The sequence below is a fragment of the Bicyclus anynana genome, chromosome 17 (assembly GCF_947172395.1).
Source record: "Bicyclus anynana chromosome 17, ilBicAnyn1.1, whole genome shotgun sequence".
NCBI classification, from domain to species: Eukaryota; Metazoa; Arthropoda; class Insecta; order Lepidoptera; family Nymphalidae; genus Bicyclus; species Bicyclus anynana.
This window is the reverse complement of record NC_069099.1, coordinates 13,487,691-13,502,224: the sequence shown is the minus strand read 5'-3', so window position 1 is coordinate 13,502,224 and position 14,534 is coordinate 13,487,691. Positions and strand designations below refer to the sequence as shown.

Here is a 14,534-nt window from a genome sequence, read left to right as displayed (position 1 = left end):
AAGCCAACATCACGCGGTGTTCCCAGGCGGTCACCCATCCAAGTACTGACCGCGCCCGATGTTGCTTAACTTCGGTGATCGGACGAGAACCGGTGTATTCAACATGGTATGGACGTTGGCGACAGGCAATTCAAAATACATCATCAAATATCGCCATATACAAATTTCCTAGAACTTTTATTGTAAATTGGGAATTCATTTAAGGCGGTTACACATTGTACCCAATCTGAAGACATACTCTAAAATCTAATAAAAGGGCAGTTTTATATCAGTCTAACTTAATTTTTATGCTGTTTGCTAATGTTATGCTTATTTTATGCTATAAAAAAAACTATTGAATATTTACCTTAAGCAGGCAACAGTCGTCCTCTCTCTCGCATAATATCTCGTGCAGCGAGCCGTGCAGAGGGATCAGTTTCACCTTGCCGCCGAAGTTCTCTTGCATGTGAGTCGACAGGTCGTCATCTATGTACAAGTCCTCCGTGCTGCGAGCTTCCTGCACAATTAGCAATACATTTTTACTGAAGACAATCTAATAAATGACCTTTGTCATATAGACAAGAATGTCGTATACAATCAAGCCTAATATATTAGGAATAGGACATCTTCATTATCGTTCAACTTTTCTGCTATTGTTTAGAAAGACTTCGTAAGGGAACGCCAACTCACTGGCCCTTAAGAGTTAGGACACAAGCTTACCTGGTATATGGATGGGCCAGGATGACATTGTACACTGTACACACTGGAGTATTTCTATTTTTAAATAAACATTTCATAAATCCAATACTTATTTCTCACTTATTGAAGTGATTTTGAGTCTAGACATGAAAGTATAAAATAAAATTTAAATTAAATTAAATTATTGTATTATATGTATCATAAGGAATACATTAAAATAATTCTACAATAACGAATAGCTATTACATTTTCCGGGGGGGACGGCGCGTACGCAGTCCCCACTACCAAAAATTACGCGTCCGAGTTATCCACATTAGGGATAATCGCAGAGGTCAACCCAGCCGCAGTGCAATGGAAGGGCCTCGCTCTGGGGGAACCGCCTTCTTGATCACGGTGTCCCCTACGCCAGGTAAGTATGCTTTGACACGCCGAGAGCGCGGGGGTCGTTGCGCGCGGCGGACTCTCCGCAGCGCGAGACAACTGCGCGCCCGCGCCGAGCAGCGACACCTCGCGGCGGCTGCTGGAACTGCCACGTGGGCACGCACGCTCACTACGCGTCACACGCGTGAACGTTACGTGCGCTGGTAGTTTACAAACATACCAACAGGTGACAGCAACAAATAGCAATAAATTGGTCCTTTCGGTCCAAGAACAAAATGTATTCATTACCATACTGTTTATAGAACTTGTCCCATAATGGGCCTTTATTATTTATAATTTATAAGCAGGTCGATAGTATTTTTTACGGATAGAAGATACAAAATACTGTTGAGAAAATAATTTCTCGGAATTTTTGGAACCCGCATTAATAAGATAAATATTTTTTTTTGTTTCACTACCTTGTCTACAAATTAAACATAGACAATACAGTAAAAGTGTTCAAAACAGCCAATAAAACACCTGGAATTGAATCATCATATCCGGTCTAAGCTGTCAATGTCATGCAATATTGTCAAATGTCAATAAGACACAAGATAAAAGAAACATTAAATCGTAGACAGAAAAGCAAAACATCTAAACAAAAAAAAAACAAAAAATCCTTAAATTGCTTTAAAAACGCCATAAACGAACGCTACTACGCAAACATCATCAAAAGACTGTCATCCGTCAGGGTCTGAGTTACAAGCATAATACATTGTAATCTTTGGTTACAAGCATGTTGCCATGACAAAATTTCTTAATTAATGTTGTCAGCTAGTGAAAAAAATCATTTTATTTAATTAATTTGAAAAAATGAGGATTAAGCCCTATATTTTATGTTCTTTTCAGATAAAAATAATTTGTTCAAAAATTTATGAACGTAACAATTAATGCTGTAGAAACGTTTTCTTTCTAAGTCTTCTTTTAAGCATAGTTCTAAAAAAATACTAAAGTAGACTTCACTACCTCCAAAGGTATGATAAATTTAATATCAGCGGCAAAAAAGCCAACATCACGCGGTGTTCCCAGGCGGTCACCCATCCAAGTACTGACCGCGCCCGATGTTGCTTAACTTCGGTGATCGGACGAGAACCGGTGTATTCAACATGGTATGGACGTTGGCGACAGATAATTCGAAATACAAGAAGAATATTTTAGATACCCAGATATAAATTTCGAGAAAGACGGAATTTCAATGTTTTTTAGGGTTTCGCACGTACGTAGTACATTAACGGAACCCTTATCACTCGCGCATATTTTAATTTTCACATAAAATACCCACATGCGTTTTTTACGTAAAAAAAAATGAATATGCTTGTAAACTTTGAAGCAAAAGATTAACACTTATCACGTTCCGCACTCGAAAACAACGGGATACAATAAAATAAATGAAACTTTCAATATTGTGGAACTGGACAAAAGCAAAAAGCCAACATCACGCGGTGTTCCCAGGCGGTCACCCATCCAAGTACTGACCGTGCCCGATGTTGCTTAACTTCGGTCATCGGACGAGAACCGGTGTATTCAACATGGTATGGACGTTGGCGACGTACATACCGAAATACAGCTTCAAATATTGCTGTTGTATAATATTTTACTTGAATTAAAACTTTTAGCTAAGGTTTTACTATAAATTGATTAGTTAAAAGATTTCCATGAAACAATAGGAAAGGATCTAACTTCTGATACCCATTTAAGTTCGGAAATATAACTATTTAAAAATCATAATATGAAGGGAGGGTCTCAGTCCCTCTCCAACCCTCCTTATTAAATATCTCTATGAATACTTGTAAATAATTAAAATACTTGTGAGTGATTTCACAATAATTGTGTTTTCTCAAATGCACAAAAAAGTTTTTGTTTAAATAACGGGTACGGGCTAATTTCTGGAACGGCTGAACCGATTTTAATGTTAGTGAGGAACTTTTAGCCTACTTTTTATCCCGGAATTTCTCCAGGATCGGGAGAAGTCCCGCGATATTTGTGAAAAACTAATTTTACGTGGACGAAGTCGCGGGACACAGGAGGCCACTATCTAATAATTTCTATACTAATACTAAAAAGGGATATCAAGTTTAAGGTTATTTTATTTTTTTTTTATTTTTTTTATATTTTTTATTTCATTTAGTATCGCATTTAATATAGCCCCTACTGACCTCTAAAATTCGATATCCTAGATCGCAATCATATTAATAATTACACTTACTATTTCAATGACATAGCAAATCTTAATATCATAGCACTGTACAGTATATAGCTTAGCAACTTCGTTCGTAACACTCCTGATGGTCCGCGCGGGCTGAGGGGCGTGTAGTGATGAATGAAAAACCCACGACTGACGCAACTCACTTCCCCGCAAGCACGATTCCAGACCCGCGCAGTCTTTCCCCCGTCGCCCGCATATCATGGAGTGTCGTCAATGAACTTGCCTGACTATAGTAAATCCGCCACTGGGGTAATCTCTGGATATACTGAAGCGATTTTGAAAATTCTTAAAAACTAATACAAAGCCACGTTATTTGTGAGTGTCATAGGCTGTGTTTTTTCCTTGTATTCTCATGGGAACGGGAACTCCGCAAGGAATAAAAAATATAGATAGTGAAATTCAACTAACCTGAATAGCATTAAAAGCTTGGCAACGTTTCAACGTGTTGATATGAATCTCCTCTGCCGTCAGCGCGTCTTCCATGGACAGGTTGAGTTTGTCTTTCCCACTCCCACTCCCACTGCTGGGGTCAGCTATAGTCACATTCACACAGTTGTCGAGTACTTGCAAACTGTTCTCACCGGTGCGACTAAACGTTATTTGCAATAACGGTTTGTTGTTGCCGTTAATTTTTATACGCGAAAAGGATTTCATTGAATCCTTCTTGCTGTCATCATCGCTTTTTAGAGATTCTATAACACTGGCAACTCCTTTGTTGAACAATTCGTCGCTTTTGCAATTGGTCGATTCCGACGTGTTATCCGATATTTCGCTGATTAGATGTTGAAACTCTTTGCGAATGAGTTCTTTTATAAAGTCTTCGATGCCCGAAGTGTCTGTAGCGCGGTCTACCATTGTTTCTTTAATTACATCTTCAGTTATGGTTCTAAAAAAAACAAAGTATTATTTTTATTAAATAGAAATTAATAAACCAAGACAAGATATTATAAAATAAGCAAAAAGCAAAATTGGCGTATCTAGGATTATCACGCGGTGTTCCCAGGCGGTCACCCATCCAAGTACTGACCGCGCCCGATGTTGCTTAACTACGGTGATCGGACGAGAACCGGTGTATTCAACATGGTATGGACGTTGGCGACATACAATTTAAAATACTAAAGCAGAAGGATATAGGTACCTACTTGAATATACATTTTTTTAGATCAAATAACCAGTTCGTTCTAAAGGAAAAGTTACCAATTATCACCTTCCGCACTGAAAAAACAGGATACAATAAATTTGTAATCATATGAAAACATAATAACAACATACCCTTTTTCTGAAGCCTTTTTCATCACAGCATTATCGTTAGGTGAAAATTTCATGCTTTTTGCAATAGCATCTCGTGCTTGACAATATTGTTCCCAATGGCTTCCTGCAAATAACATTGAAATATTTCCAATTTTTAGTTTTTTTTTATACCTGAGTGACGACGCATCGCGTATGCGGAATATTCGAAACTCTTCATGCGAGCTAGATTATTAGGGTTCCGTATAAGGAGTAAGACAGGTCTCGTATAAGACCCTCGTACTCCACTGATCGTTCGTCTATCACCAGTGGCGCTAACATGCGAAGTGAAGAGAAAATACTTATACAAAATATCGTCCAATGGCGGCGGAGTTGCTCTAGTTCCATCTCTTTCGTACCAACGCAAAGAAAGAGATAGAGGTATTTCCGGTTGCACCGACATTGGTTGAATTTTGTATATTTCTCTTCACGAGAATATCTTGTTGGTCGCTACAGGCATCTCATTAGCATTGTTGAATGTCGAATGTTTGTTTCGTACGCCGCGGATTCCGCATACGCTGTATGATGCCATCGAGACGTACTCACGGCCATATTTATAAATATGGATTCAGATTTAAACCACATTATATCTTTAAAGTAAAGAAGACCTAGTCACTATATTTATGTTAACCACTTTACTTGTTTGTCTTGTAAATGACATCGTAGGTATGTTTTGTGCCGTCCTAATTCTTAATTTGTGTAATTCGTGGATAGTGTTGTTGTTTACATATTTATTAACCCCTTTGCATGGTAATTTAAGTCTTTAGTAACCTCTAATATGTAAATGTTTTCTGTCCCAAATAAATAAAAAATAAAAATAAAAAACTATTACTTAAGGTTCACTTTACTTTGTAGTAAATCGAGGTTAAACTCTCAATCCAAGGGGGCTGTTTAAGTTTTACGTAAACACTATAGGAGGTTAGTTAGAGTTTTGCTTATTTTTGCTGACAAGGGTGGGGAGGAGCTATATCACCAATACCATATGATTTTATAAAAAAAAGTGTAATTTTTTAAAATAGGAATTAATAAACTAAAATATAAAATATGCAAAAAGCCAACATCACGCGGTGTTCCCAGGCGGTCACCCATCCAAGTACTGACCGCGCCCGATGTTGCTTAACTTCGGTGATCGGACGAGAACCGGTGTATTCAACATGGTATGGACGTTGGCGATGAACAACTCGAAATACAAGAAGAATATTTTAGATACCTAGATATAAACTTCGAGAAAGATATAATATCACTCGCGCACATTTTAATTTTTACATAAAATACCCAAATGCGTTTTTTTACATAAAAAAATGAAAATGCGTTTAAGACTTTGGAGCAAAAGATTAACACTTATCACGTTCCGTGAAAACAACAGGATACAATAAAATAAATAAAAATAAAAAACTTTCAATATTGTGGAACTGGACAAAAGCAAAAAGCCAACATCACGCGGTGTTCCCAGGCGGTCACCCATCCAAGTACTGACCGCGCCCGATGTTGCTTAACTTCGGTGATCGGACGAGAACCGGTGTATTCAACATGGTATGGACGTTGGCGATGAACAAATCGAAATATTATTAAAGAAGTATATTTTAGTTACTTGAATATCAATTTCAAGAAAAACTTAATGGCAATGTTTTTTTTTTTTACATAAAAAAATGCGTTTAGGGCAAAAGATTACCACTTAAAATAAATAATTCAGTAGTAGTTATTTACTTACACATAGGTATGGTATTGGTAATCTATTCATTGTCTATATTTGCTTACTTTTGCTGACAAGAATGTAGGTAAATAATTGTAATAAATCTGCTTACACAATACTTGAACGGCCCCGTGTCTATGAATATGAGACTGATTACTAAATAAAACAAAGTGATTCTGAGTTTAAATGTGTTTTATTAGTCAAAATAATTAATTTTAAATTAGACATGCGTTCACCATCACCAAAATAATATTAAAATATAGCATACAATTTGTTAGTACGTAGGCGAAGACCAAGTTGCATCTATAGCAAGCTAGCATGCAAACCTCACAACCAGTGGCGGATTTACAAATTTGCCTCCAGTAGGCTATTTCATTTGTGCAAATGAACTCTGAAATTCGATAAGTAGCCTAGTTCGCAATCAATACAATAACCTTTATTTTTATATAATTTATTAAGACTGTACAGGATGTACAGGACTAAAATATTAAAATTATCGTTACATTTCTTTATTTCTGTAGGTTTTGGGTCAAAGGAGATGATTCATTTCAGTTTCACTCTTGTATCATTAAAATTTAAAAAAAAACATGGTTTTTATTAAAATTTATTAAAGTGAATAAATCTAACTAAATAAAACGAAATAAAAAAAAAATCCCAAGTTTTTGAGTTCTAACAAGATGGCGCCCATAGAGCAACTATGACATGACAATGGACAGCAAACGTCAAATCGATTACTGCATTGAAAAAGTCATCTATCCGCCATTATTACCCATAATAGTGTTGCATGTATTGGGGGATAATGAATATTATTTCGAAAGAATTAAAGTAAATTCGTAGATTTGTATAATCAAAAATAGTTAAAAAAAATATCTTCTATTGCAGCTAGTGTACAATGACTGATCCTGAGCTCCATACAATTTTGGACCATCTCCTTTGCCGCCCCCTAAAATCTGCAGCGCCAGGCTCCAGCCTACTTAGCCTACTGGCAAATCCACCACTGGATTTATTATAGCCTACTGACCGTTCTTTCCGGTTACAGGCGCGGGCTGCAGTCGGAACGGCTTGCTCGGGCGCAGCGTGCTCAGCTGAGGAAGGGACTTCTGTAGGGTGTCCACGCAGTGCGACGCGGGCTTCACTGCTGTCACTGTACTCCTAACGAACAGAGTTATGACTATACGTACGTATAAAAATTACGTGCATACACAGGGTGTCCCGTAATTAACGAATAAAAACATTATTTATAAAAATTACGAGACAGAAGTATACAGGGTGCTCGGGAGTATTTCCCATAACTCCAGGGTTATATTCTTTAAGGAAAAATAATTAAAAATGTCTAAGGAACATATGTTCTAAAATGAATATTTTTGGAGTAAAAAATATTTCTTTTGTAAATAAATCTTAAATTATGCCCCCTACATCGCATGCTTATATGACCTAGCCATAGTTATTCATTGATAAACATCATTAAGTAGCTTACTAGTGAATTGCGGAGTGCCAGTTGCAATATCTCGTCGATATCAACAGTCTTACCACTACGATTACGTATTTTAAAATGCAAGGCTAGATAAAGGCGTGTGTTACATGGATAGTCGGAATTATTTGATTTGTATGAAAACATAAAATTTTTTTTTAGTTAAAAAAATTAGTTATGCAGTTCGGCTCCTATAAGTGATAAGATAAAACTTATCAACACCTTGAACTAATGGGAACTCCCGAGCATCCTGTATAGTTGACATTTTTTGATTAGCATACCGATGATAAATATATTGTTTGCGAGTCAACAACACGGCCGCAACAAGCAGATTTAAGCAACTACCCTTGGCCCAAGGCCTCAACCTCGAAAGGGGTTGGAAGACTTTACCGGGGGAGCTAGATCCCCCGCGACGTACCCGGGCAAGGAGGTGTAACCTCGAGGCCGGTACCGCGCGTACGTGCGAGTTCAGATTACAGTCAGGTCTTATTGAAATAAAAGCCAAATTCCGCTTTCCAGCTTGCAATACCATTAACAAAATAACCAAAATTATAATTAACAATAACCAATTCACTCATATTAATAGTAGACATAGACAACGACATCTAGAGGAGGAGCCACAAAGCGGCACGCTCGCAATGGGATATAAATGAGGAAGTTTATTGCCTTAACAGCTTACAAAGATTTCACCAGATGTCAGCAGCATTTTGCAATAGTATAATAATTGTTCCGTCAAATAAAAATGGCTATTTTTCCTTTTTTATTGCATGTTTTTTCCAATTTTATTGAAGGGTCAAATAAATATAACTTATAAATTAAAAAGTAAAAAAATTCCAAAAAAGCCAACATCACGCGGTGTTCCCAGGCGGTCACCCATCCAAGTACTGACCGCGCCCGATGTTGCTTAACTTCGGTGATCGGACGAGAACCGGTGTATTCAACATGGTATGGACGTTGGCGAATACTAAGCCTAAATCGTTGAACCAAATACACAAGATGACGTCATAACTCTTAAATCTGAATAGCGAATATATTAAACGTAAATACATACAAACAAATATTTTATAGAGGAAAGATTTTGTTTAATTGTACTAAATAAGTTTGAACCGATAATGACTTATTTTCTGACATAGAAAATCTTTGCTAAAATTTAAAAAAGTACCGTTCGTACGATGGATGATAAAGGTTTTATGAGGATTACATGTGCATTTTACATTATATTACGGCACATGTGCGTAATTAGATACATCACTATATTGAAATTGGTGAAATAAGAGATACTTTACGAGCAAATGTGTAATAAAGCGTTTTATTTTTATTTACTACTAGCGAACCCGGTCAAGCTTCGCTTTAACTTTTGTGCACTTCTTCACTATCCCTACTACTCAGCTAATCTACCCCTAACCTACCCCTTGACTCTTAAACGTTTGTATGGGAAATAGAAAACGGTTGTTTTTATGGTTTTCCCGGCAATTATTTTAATTTTTCTCAAGTTTTAAACCTTCCCTATACCTCCACGGACACTTCAAGACCAAGATAAGATAAATTCGTTCAGCCGTTCTCGAGTTTTAGTGAGACTAACGAACAGCTACTCATTTTTATATATATAGATAGATTCCTTACTTGTTTTCGTCAGGTAGCGACAAAGAGCGGCCCGTCTTCTTATTCGCCTCGTATATCCACTTCTCGTGTATAGCCACCAGGGGTTTGACGTTGACATTGGCGAGAACATCCTCCTCCACCCTGTACTTGGTCACTCCGACGTTTTTCATACAGTTGAGGGACTTGGCTCGCTCCAACACGGGCGGCTCTATGGAGTCAGGCGAGAAGTCGTGAGGTGGGTTCGTTATTCTGTAAATTGATAAACAGAAAAATAATATTATTCCGTGTTAAATATTGTGGTTTTGCTTAAGAATATATATATGTTACTAGCGGACGCGCGCGACTTCGTCCGCGTGAAACTACAATTTTTAATTATTTTTTTTCTGTCATAAGAACCTCGAAAAGGAAAGTCTCCTGACAATAACAAACAAATCAAAAAAAATAGTGAAATCGGTCCAGCCGGTCACGAGGTATATATTGATCCATTTTTATATTTCTATCTAGCGGACGCCCGCAACTTCGTCCGCGTGAATTTAGATGTAAACTTTCAACTACCCCTACCCTACCCCTGCCCAAATAATTTATATATAGACATGAACTTTATACAATAACAATAAAGCAGCTAAAATTGACTACACTTTAGTTAGAAAACATTTGTATACATGTTAATACAAAATTTTCAGGGAACTGAAAAGCACAAATTTTTACCTATTTTTATTAAATTAAAAAAGCTACTGCTCCCATGAGAAAGTAAATAACATAACTTTTTGTTAGTTAATACTTTACCTTCTAAGACCCGTAAAACTATCTCGTCGAGTTGCTAATGTGTTGATGCTTTCGCACGAAACACTTTCCTTCCGATCCAGTTCATTGGAGGACTGTATGTCGGATTTTTTTTCTTTCTCCATACTAATATTTCTAGAAATAACTACTGGTTCAGTCTTTTGGGTATCAATATCTGCAAAAAAAAAAAGTAAAAAGCCAACATCACGCGGTGTTCCCAGGCGGTCACCCATCCAAGTACTGACCGCGCCCGATGTTGCTTAACTTCGGTGATCGGACGAGAACCGGTGTATTCAACATGGTATGGACGTTGGCAAATGCTAGGCTTGAATTGTTGAACGAAATACACACGATGACGTCATAATCCATAAACTACCAGTTCGTATTGTCGGATGCAATCGTTATAACGTCTCAGAAATAGAGTACGCTTTAATCAAGACGCGTGAGGCAACTGTGGGATGGGTGGGAGGCGGGGTGATTTCCTGCCGCCGCAACTTTACCGCTGATACTTAAAATATTGTATAGCGCAGATTAACATATGGTGTTCTAAAACGTCATAAAGATTGCATCCAGCTATAATTAATTAGTAAGTTTTATTTAGTGGAACGCGATTTTAAAACGAAGACGCAGTTAGAGAATACCGAAAAAAAATAATATTCAAGACTATATTTATGTCTGTGACAAATTTTATCTTTTGCTAAATCGTTCTGGAATTAGAAATAGCCTAACTATGCCAGCATTGTTTTATAAAATAAGTAAAAGTTACCTTTACTAGGCGTAACAGATTCATCCTTGTTAAAATTAAACTTGTTTACAGTCAAATCGCCGGACAGCCAAGCGTTCTTCCTCAGTTTATTGCTCCTAGCAATAGGCGTAGTTGGCAAACTATAGTTCTTTATATCAAAATTGTACGACGAACGTTCAGAACCTGTTCCATCTTTTATCATATTCTTTATAGAATCGAAATTGCATTCAGGCACTTTGATGTGCAAAGGTTTATAGGATTTTGGTGTGAAACTACAACTGAATTTGGCAGTAGAGCGCTCGGCACTCTGGTCTTTACTGCTCTCGTTATTAAGACCAAAGTTCCTCACATCCGGGCTGAGTATACTGCAATATTCGGTTGAATCTGTTCTGTGTAACGTTCCCGGTGACTCTATATCTTTGATCCTAGCGCGCAGCTTCGCTACTGGAGTGGAACAGGCGCTTGAGAAATCTTTCTCTTGTAAATGATCGTATTTGGGCAATGGGATGTTTTCTGATGGTTCTTCATCAGAAATGAAGCATTTTTCGGTTGAAAATGCATCTTTTTCGTCGGCTTGACGTATTGTGTCGTATATGGGGCTTCTAAGTTTGTCGCTATCGGTCGAGGTGTAGCTGCCTCGTGCGTGTATTTGTACATCTGCTACTTGTTGGATGTTCTTGGGACTGACACAGTCGGAGTCGGTAGGCGAAGTCGTGTCCCATGGTTGTGTGCTGAAACTGCTCTTCTTTTTGGACAGTCTAGCTGGTATTATTATGTATTCGATTTCGTCGAGATTTAACTGGAAAGTGAAAAAAATTAGTTAAACCTTAACCAGTCCTTAAATTTAATATATAACCTTGTAGTTGTAAGCAATGAAACTTTTTCCTCTAAAGGTTTTAAAAAACCCCCTAGGATGTTGATCTTAAGGGGTGGTTTTTTTTTTCTGCCGATAGCTCCCTGCGGAACCACTACGGCGTCACCGGGGGGGTTGGGCGAGCGCAGAAGCATCGCCTGATGTGACCCGAAGGCTGAAAGAAAGATAGAGGACGGAACGGCTCTCTAAGGGCGTCTCTATGAGACTCGGACCTCGACTTAGAGGGCCATTCTGGAAGAGGTAACCGTGACCTGAGTGAATCAGTCCGGACGCCCCCAATATCGTGAGTTAAACCCACGTCCGGGTGACGTTAGATATCGGGGACCTCGTCTTCGCCGGCGAAGACGCTGTGTAGCTTGTGATTGTGTTGCCTGGGAAGCATTGTCGGTTGTTGTCATCGTCTGGATCGTAAAGGACGTTTTTGGGACGCATCTGCTTGATATTTTGTATTTGTAGCGCAAAGTGATACTAGTTCCTAATATTGCAGTCCCCTTTTCTTACGGTGCTTGCCCCTAACGGCTTTTAAGAAAACCTTTAGACTTAGAGGACTGTAAGCCTTAGTCACTAAAGGCTTGCCTACAGATAATCGCCAAGTGTTTCCGGGGGGGACGGCGCGTACGCAGTCCCCACTACCAAAAATTACGCGTCCGAGTTATCCACATTAGGGATAATCGCAGAGGTCAACCCAGCCGCAGTGCAATGGAAGGGCCTCGCTCTGGGGGAACCGCCTTCTTGATCACGGCAGTGTTACCAACTCTGCAAAATATTTATCCCTAAATTTTGTGTCAAAAACCCCTAAAATCGCCTTATTTATTGAGTTGTCCCCCTAAAAATATAAATTCATAATAATTTAGAAATAATATGCTTTAATATGTTTCAAAAGTCTATATTTAATACAGACTAAATATTACGTCTTTATCTGAAGATTCAGATTTTTTGAAATTATACATGTTGACAATGAATAAATTTAACAATTTTTTTATTCGATGAAAATTGCCGCCAGTTGCCTCAGTGTGGTTGTAGAATAACGTATTATATGTCGTTATAAGTCGCTAGGTCAAGAAAGAAATATTAAAATTATCATAAATTTAAAAATATTAAAAGTCAAAAAATCCCTGAAAATACCCCTAAAAATTTCAGACCCCTAAAAAAATCCCATTTCACTTATTTGCCCCCTAAATCTGGGGGGAAAACCCCTAAGTTGGGAACCCTGGATCACGGTGTCCCCTACGCCAGGTAAGTATGCTTTGACACGCCGAGAGCGCGGGGGTCGTTGCGCGCGGCGGACTCTTCGCAGCGCGAGACAACTGCGCGCCCGCGCCGAGCAGCGACACCTCGCGGCGGCTGCTGGAACTGACACGTGGGCACGCACGCTCACTACGCGTCACACGCGTGAACGTTACGTGCGTTGGTAGTTTACGAACGGAGCACCAGATGACAGCAGCAAAAAGCAGTTGTAAAATAAATTTGCCAAATACCAATGGAACATGCAGGGGCATGAAAGTAATTTGTAATTCGTTGTGATACAGAGCTATATTATATCACCATAACAAATTAGTAACGAAAATCCGCAAAAAGCCAACATCACGCGGTGTTCCCAGGCGGTCACCCATCCAAGTACTGACCGCGCCCGATGTTGCTTAACTTCGGTGATCGGACGAGAACCGGTGTATTCAACATGGTATGGACGTTGGCGAGTAACACTTCGAAATACATAATCAGAGTATGAGCCTGCTTAGATTATAGACACCTAAAACAAATTAGTATAAAAATAAAAATCACCTGAACTGCCTGTAAAGTGGACTGCAGTGAAGCCAAATCGATCCGATTATCTCTATTGAGCATAAGACCTTGTTGTAGCAACGACAGCAAGGAGCCCGGATAAGTGCCGTCTTGCGGTAGAGTGACTCCAATCTTCCACAGTGTGTACATCTCCTTAAGTTTCTCATAGGACAGTGATTTCCAAGGCAGGACAGCTACACAAACATAAATTTTATAAGATTAAGGGCAATTTCAACAATCAACAATTGATAGTTTTCTATTATCTAAACAGTATTTGTGAACAACCCTAAATCTTAATAACTAACCCAACACTTCCATACAAAAATTTATGTCTCCACTCAACTATTATTATTTTTTTATTAAATTAAAATTTCTACAAATCTTGGCAATGTAATCCATGTGCAAATATTAACTGGTTCTTATTGCAGTAGCAATTAAGCTGGTCATTAATATGAATATATTAGACATCCTGTAATAATATGAGAGTAGATATAATATAAGACAAGATGATTTTTTCAACATAAACAGAGAACACTAACCATTGCATTTATGCAAAATCATTTAAATCGAATATGAAGTAAAATACTAGCAGTAGATGAGATATTTTAAACATGAACGGTGCCGGATTAAACTAACTTGATGCCCTAAGCAATCTGTGGGCCCCCATATTCGTAAGATCTCGACCGACCAGAACGTCGACGTCAATTTAAAAAGTGCGGATTTTGAAATTGCCTAATTTTAGTGTGCTCGTTTTTTTTGTCGGTAGTCTCTAGTGCCCCCTAGGTGCCCTTAGTTAAAAGGGACGCCCAATCTCTTAAATCTGAAATCTCGAAAACCGTTTGATGTACATGATTTGGCAAGTCGGTAGTTTATAGTTAGTATGTATCTACTAAAAACGGATTCAGCGTTAGGGCCGGATTAAAGAGGTCTAAAGGCGGACGAAGTGGCGGGCGTCTGCTAGTATAGTCTGGCAAGTTCGTCAATGACACTCCC

General features: G+C 38.4%; 1 protein-coding gene, 10 non-coding genes and 1 pseudogene across 11 annotated transcripts in view; all 12 read right to left on the bottom strand.

Moving 5' to 3' along the window:
- The window catches only part of LOC112046372 (uncharacterized), a 65,409-nt gene that overhangs the window by 5,116 nt on the left and 45,759 nt on the right, over positions 1-14,534 (bottom strand). The window contains exons 7-14 of the mRNA XM_024083003.2: positions 13,542-13,735; positions 10,907-11,684; positions 10,144-10,315; positions 9,379-9,606; positions 7,306-7,436; positions 4,577-4,679; positions 3,713-4,190; positions 347-496 (exon numbers count right to left, since the gene is read on the bottom strand). Coding sequence (XP_023938771.2) covers positions 347-496; positions 3,713-4,190; positions 4,577-4,679; positions 7,306-7,436; positions 9,379-9,606; positions 10,144-10,315; positions 10,907-11,684; positions 13,542-13,735 — 2,234 coding nt within the window. The remainder of the gene's footprint in view (positions 1-346; positions 497-3,712; positions 4,191-4,576; positions 4,680-7,305; positions 7,437-9,378; positions 9,607-10,143; positions 10,316-10,906; positions 11,685-13,541; positions 13,736-14,534) is intronic.
- Positions 2-120, bottom strand: LOC112046392 (5S ribosomal RNA). The gene has a single exon (XR_002886868.1). It is a non-coding gene; the product is annotated as a 5S ribosomal RNA (ribosomal RNA).
- LOC112046405 (U1 spliceosomal RNA) lies at positions 934-1,095 on the bottom strand. Its single transcript, XR_002886879.1, has one exon. It is a non-coding gene; the product is annotated as a U1 spliceosomal RNA (small nuclear RNA).
- On the bottom strand, positions 2,103-2,221 carry LOC112046391 (5S ribosomal RNA). Its single transcript, XR_002886867.1, has one exon. It is a non-coding gene; the product is annotated as a 5S ribosomal RNA (ribosomal RNA).
- LOC112046386 (5S ribosomal RNA) lies at positions 2,526-2,644 on the bottom strand. The gene has a single exon (XR_002886863.2). It is a non-coding gene; the product is annotated as a 5S ribosomal RNA (ribosomal RNA).
- LOC112046393 (5S ribosomal RNA) lies at positions 4,285-4,401 on the bottom strand (annotated as a pseudogene).
- Positions 5,644-5,762, bottom strand: LOC112046398 (5S ribosomal RNA). The gene has a single exon (XR_008251627.1). It is a non-coding gene; the product is annotated as a 5S ribosomal RNA (ribosomal RNA).
- LOC112046390 (5S ribosomal RNA) lies at positions 6,020-6,138 on the bottom strand. The gene has a single exon (XR_002886866.1). It is a non-coding gene; the product is annotated as a 5S ribosomal RNA (ribosomal RNA).
- Positions 8,596-8,714, bottom strand: LOC112046389 (5S ribosomal RNA). Its single transcript, XR_002886865.1, has one exon. It is a non-coding gene; the product is annotated as a 5S ribosomal RNA (ribosomal RNA).
- LOC112046388 (5S ribosomal RNA) lies at positions 10,337-10,455 on the bottom strand. The gene has a single exon (XR_002886864.1). It is a non-coding gene; the product is annotated as a 5S ribosomal RNA (ribosomal RNA).
- Positions 12,363-12,526, bottom strand: LOC112046404 (U1 spliceosomal RNA). Its single transcript, XR_002886878.2, has one exon. It is a non-coding gene; the product is annotated as a U1 spliceosomal RNA (small nuclear RNA).
- On the bottom strand, positions 13,336-13,454 carry LOC112046385 (5S ribosomal RNA). Its single transcript, XR_002886862.1, has one exon. It is a non-coding gene; the product is annotated as a 5S ribosomal RNA (ribosomal RNA).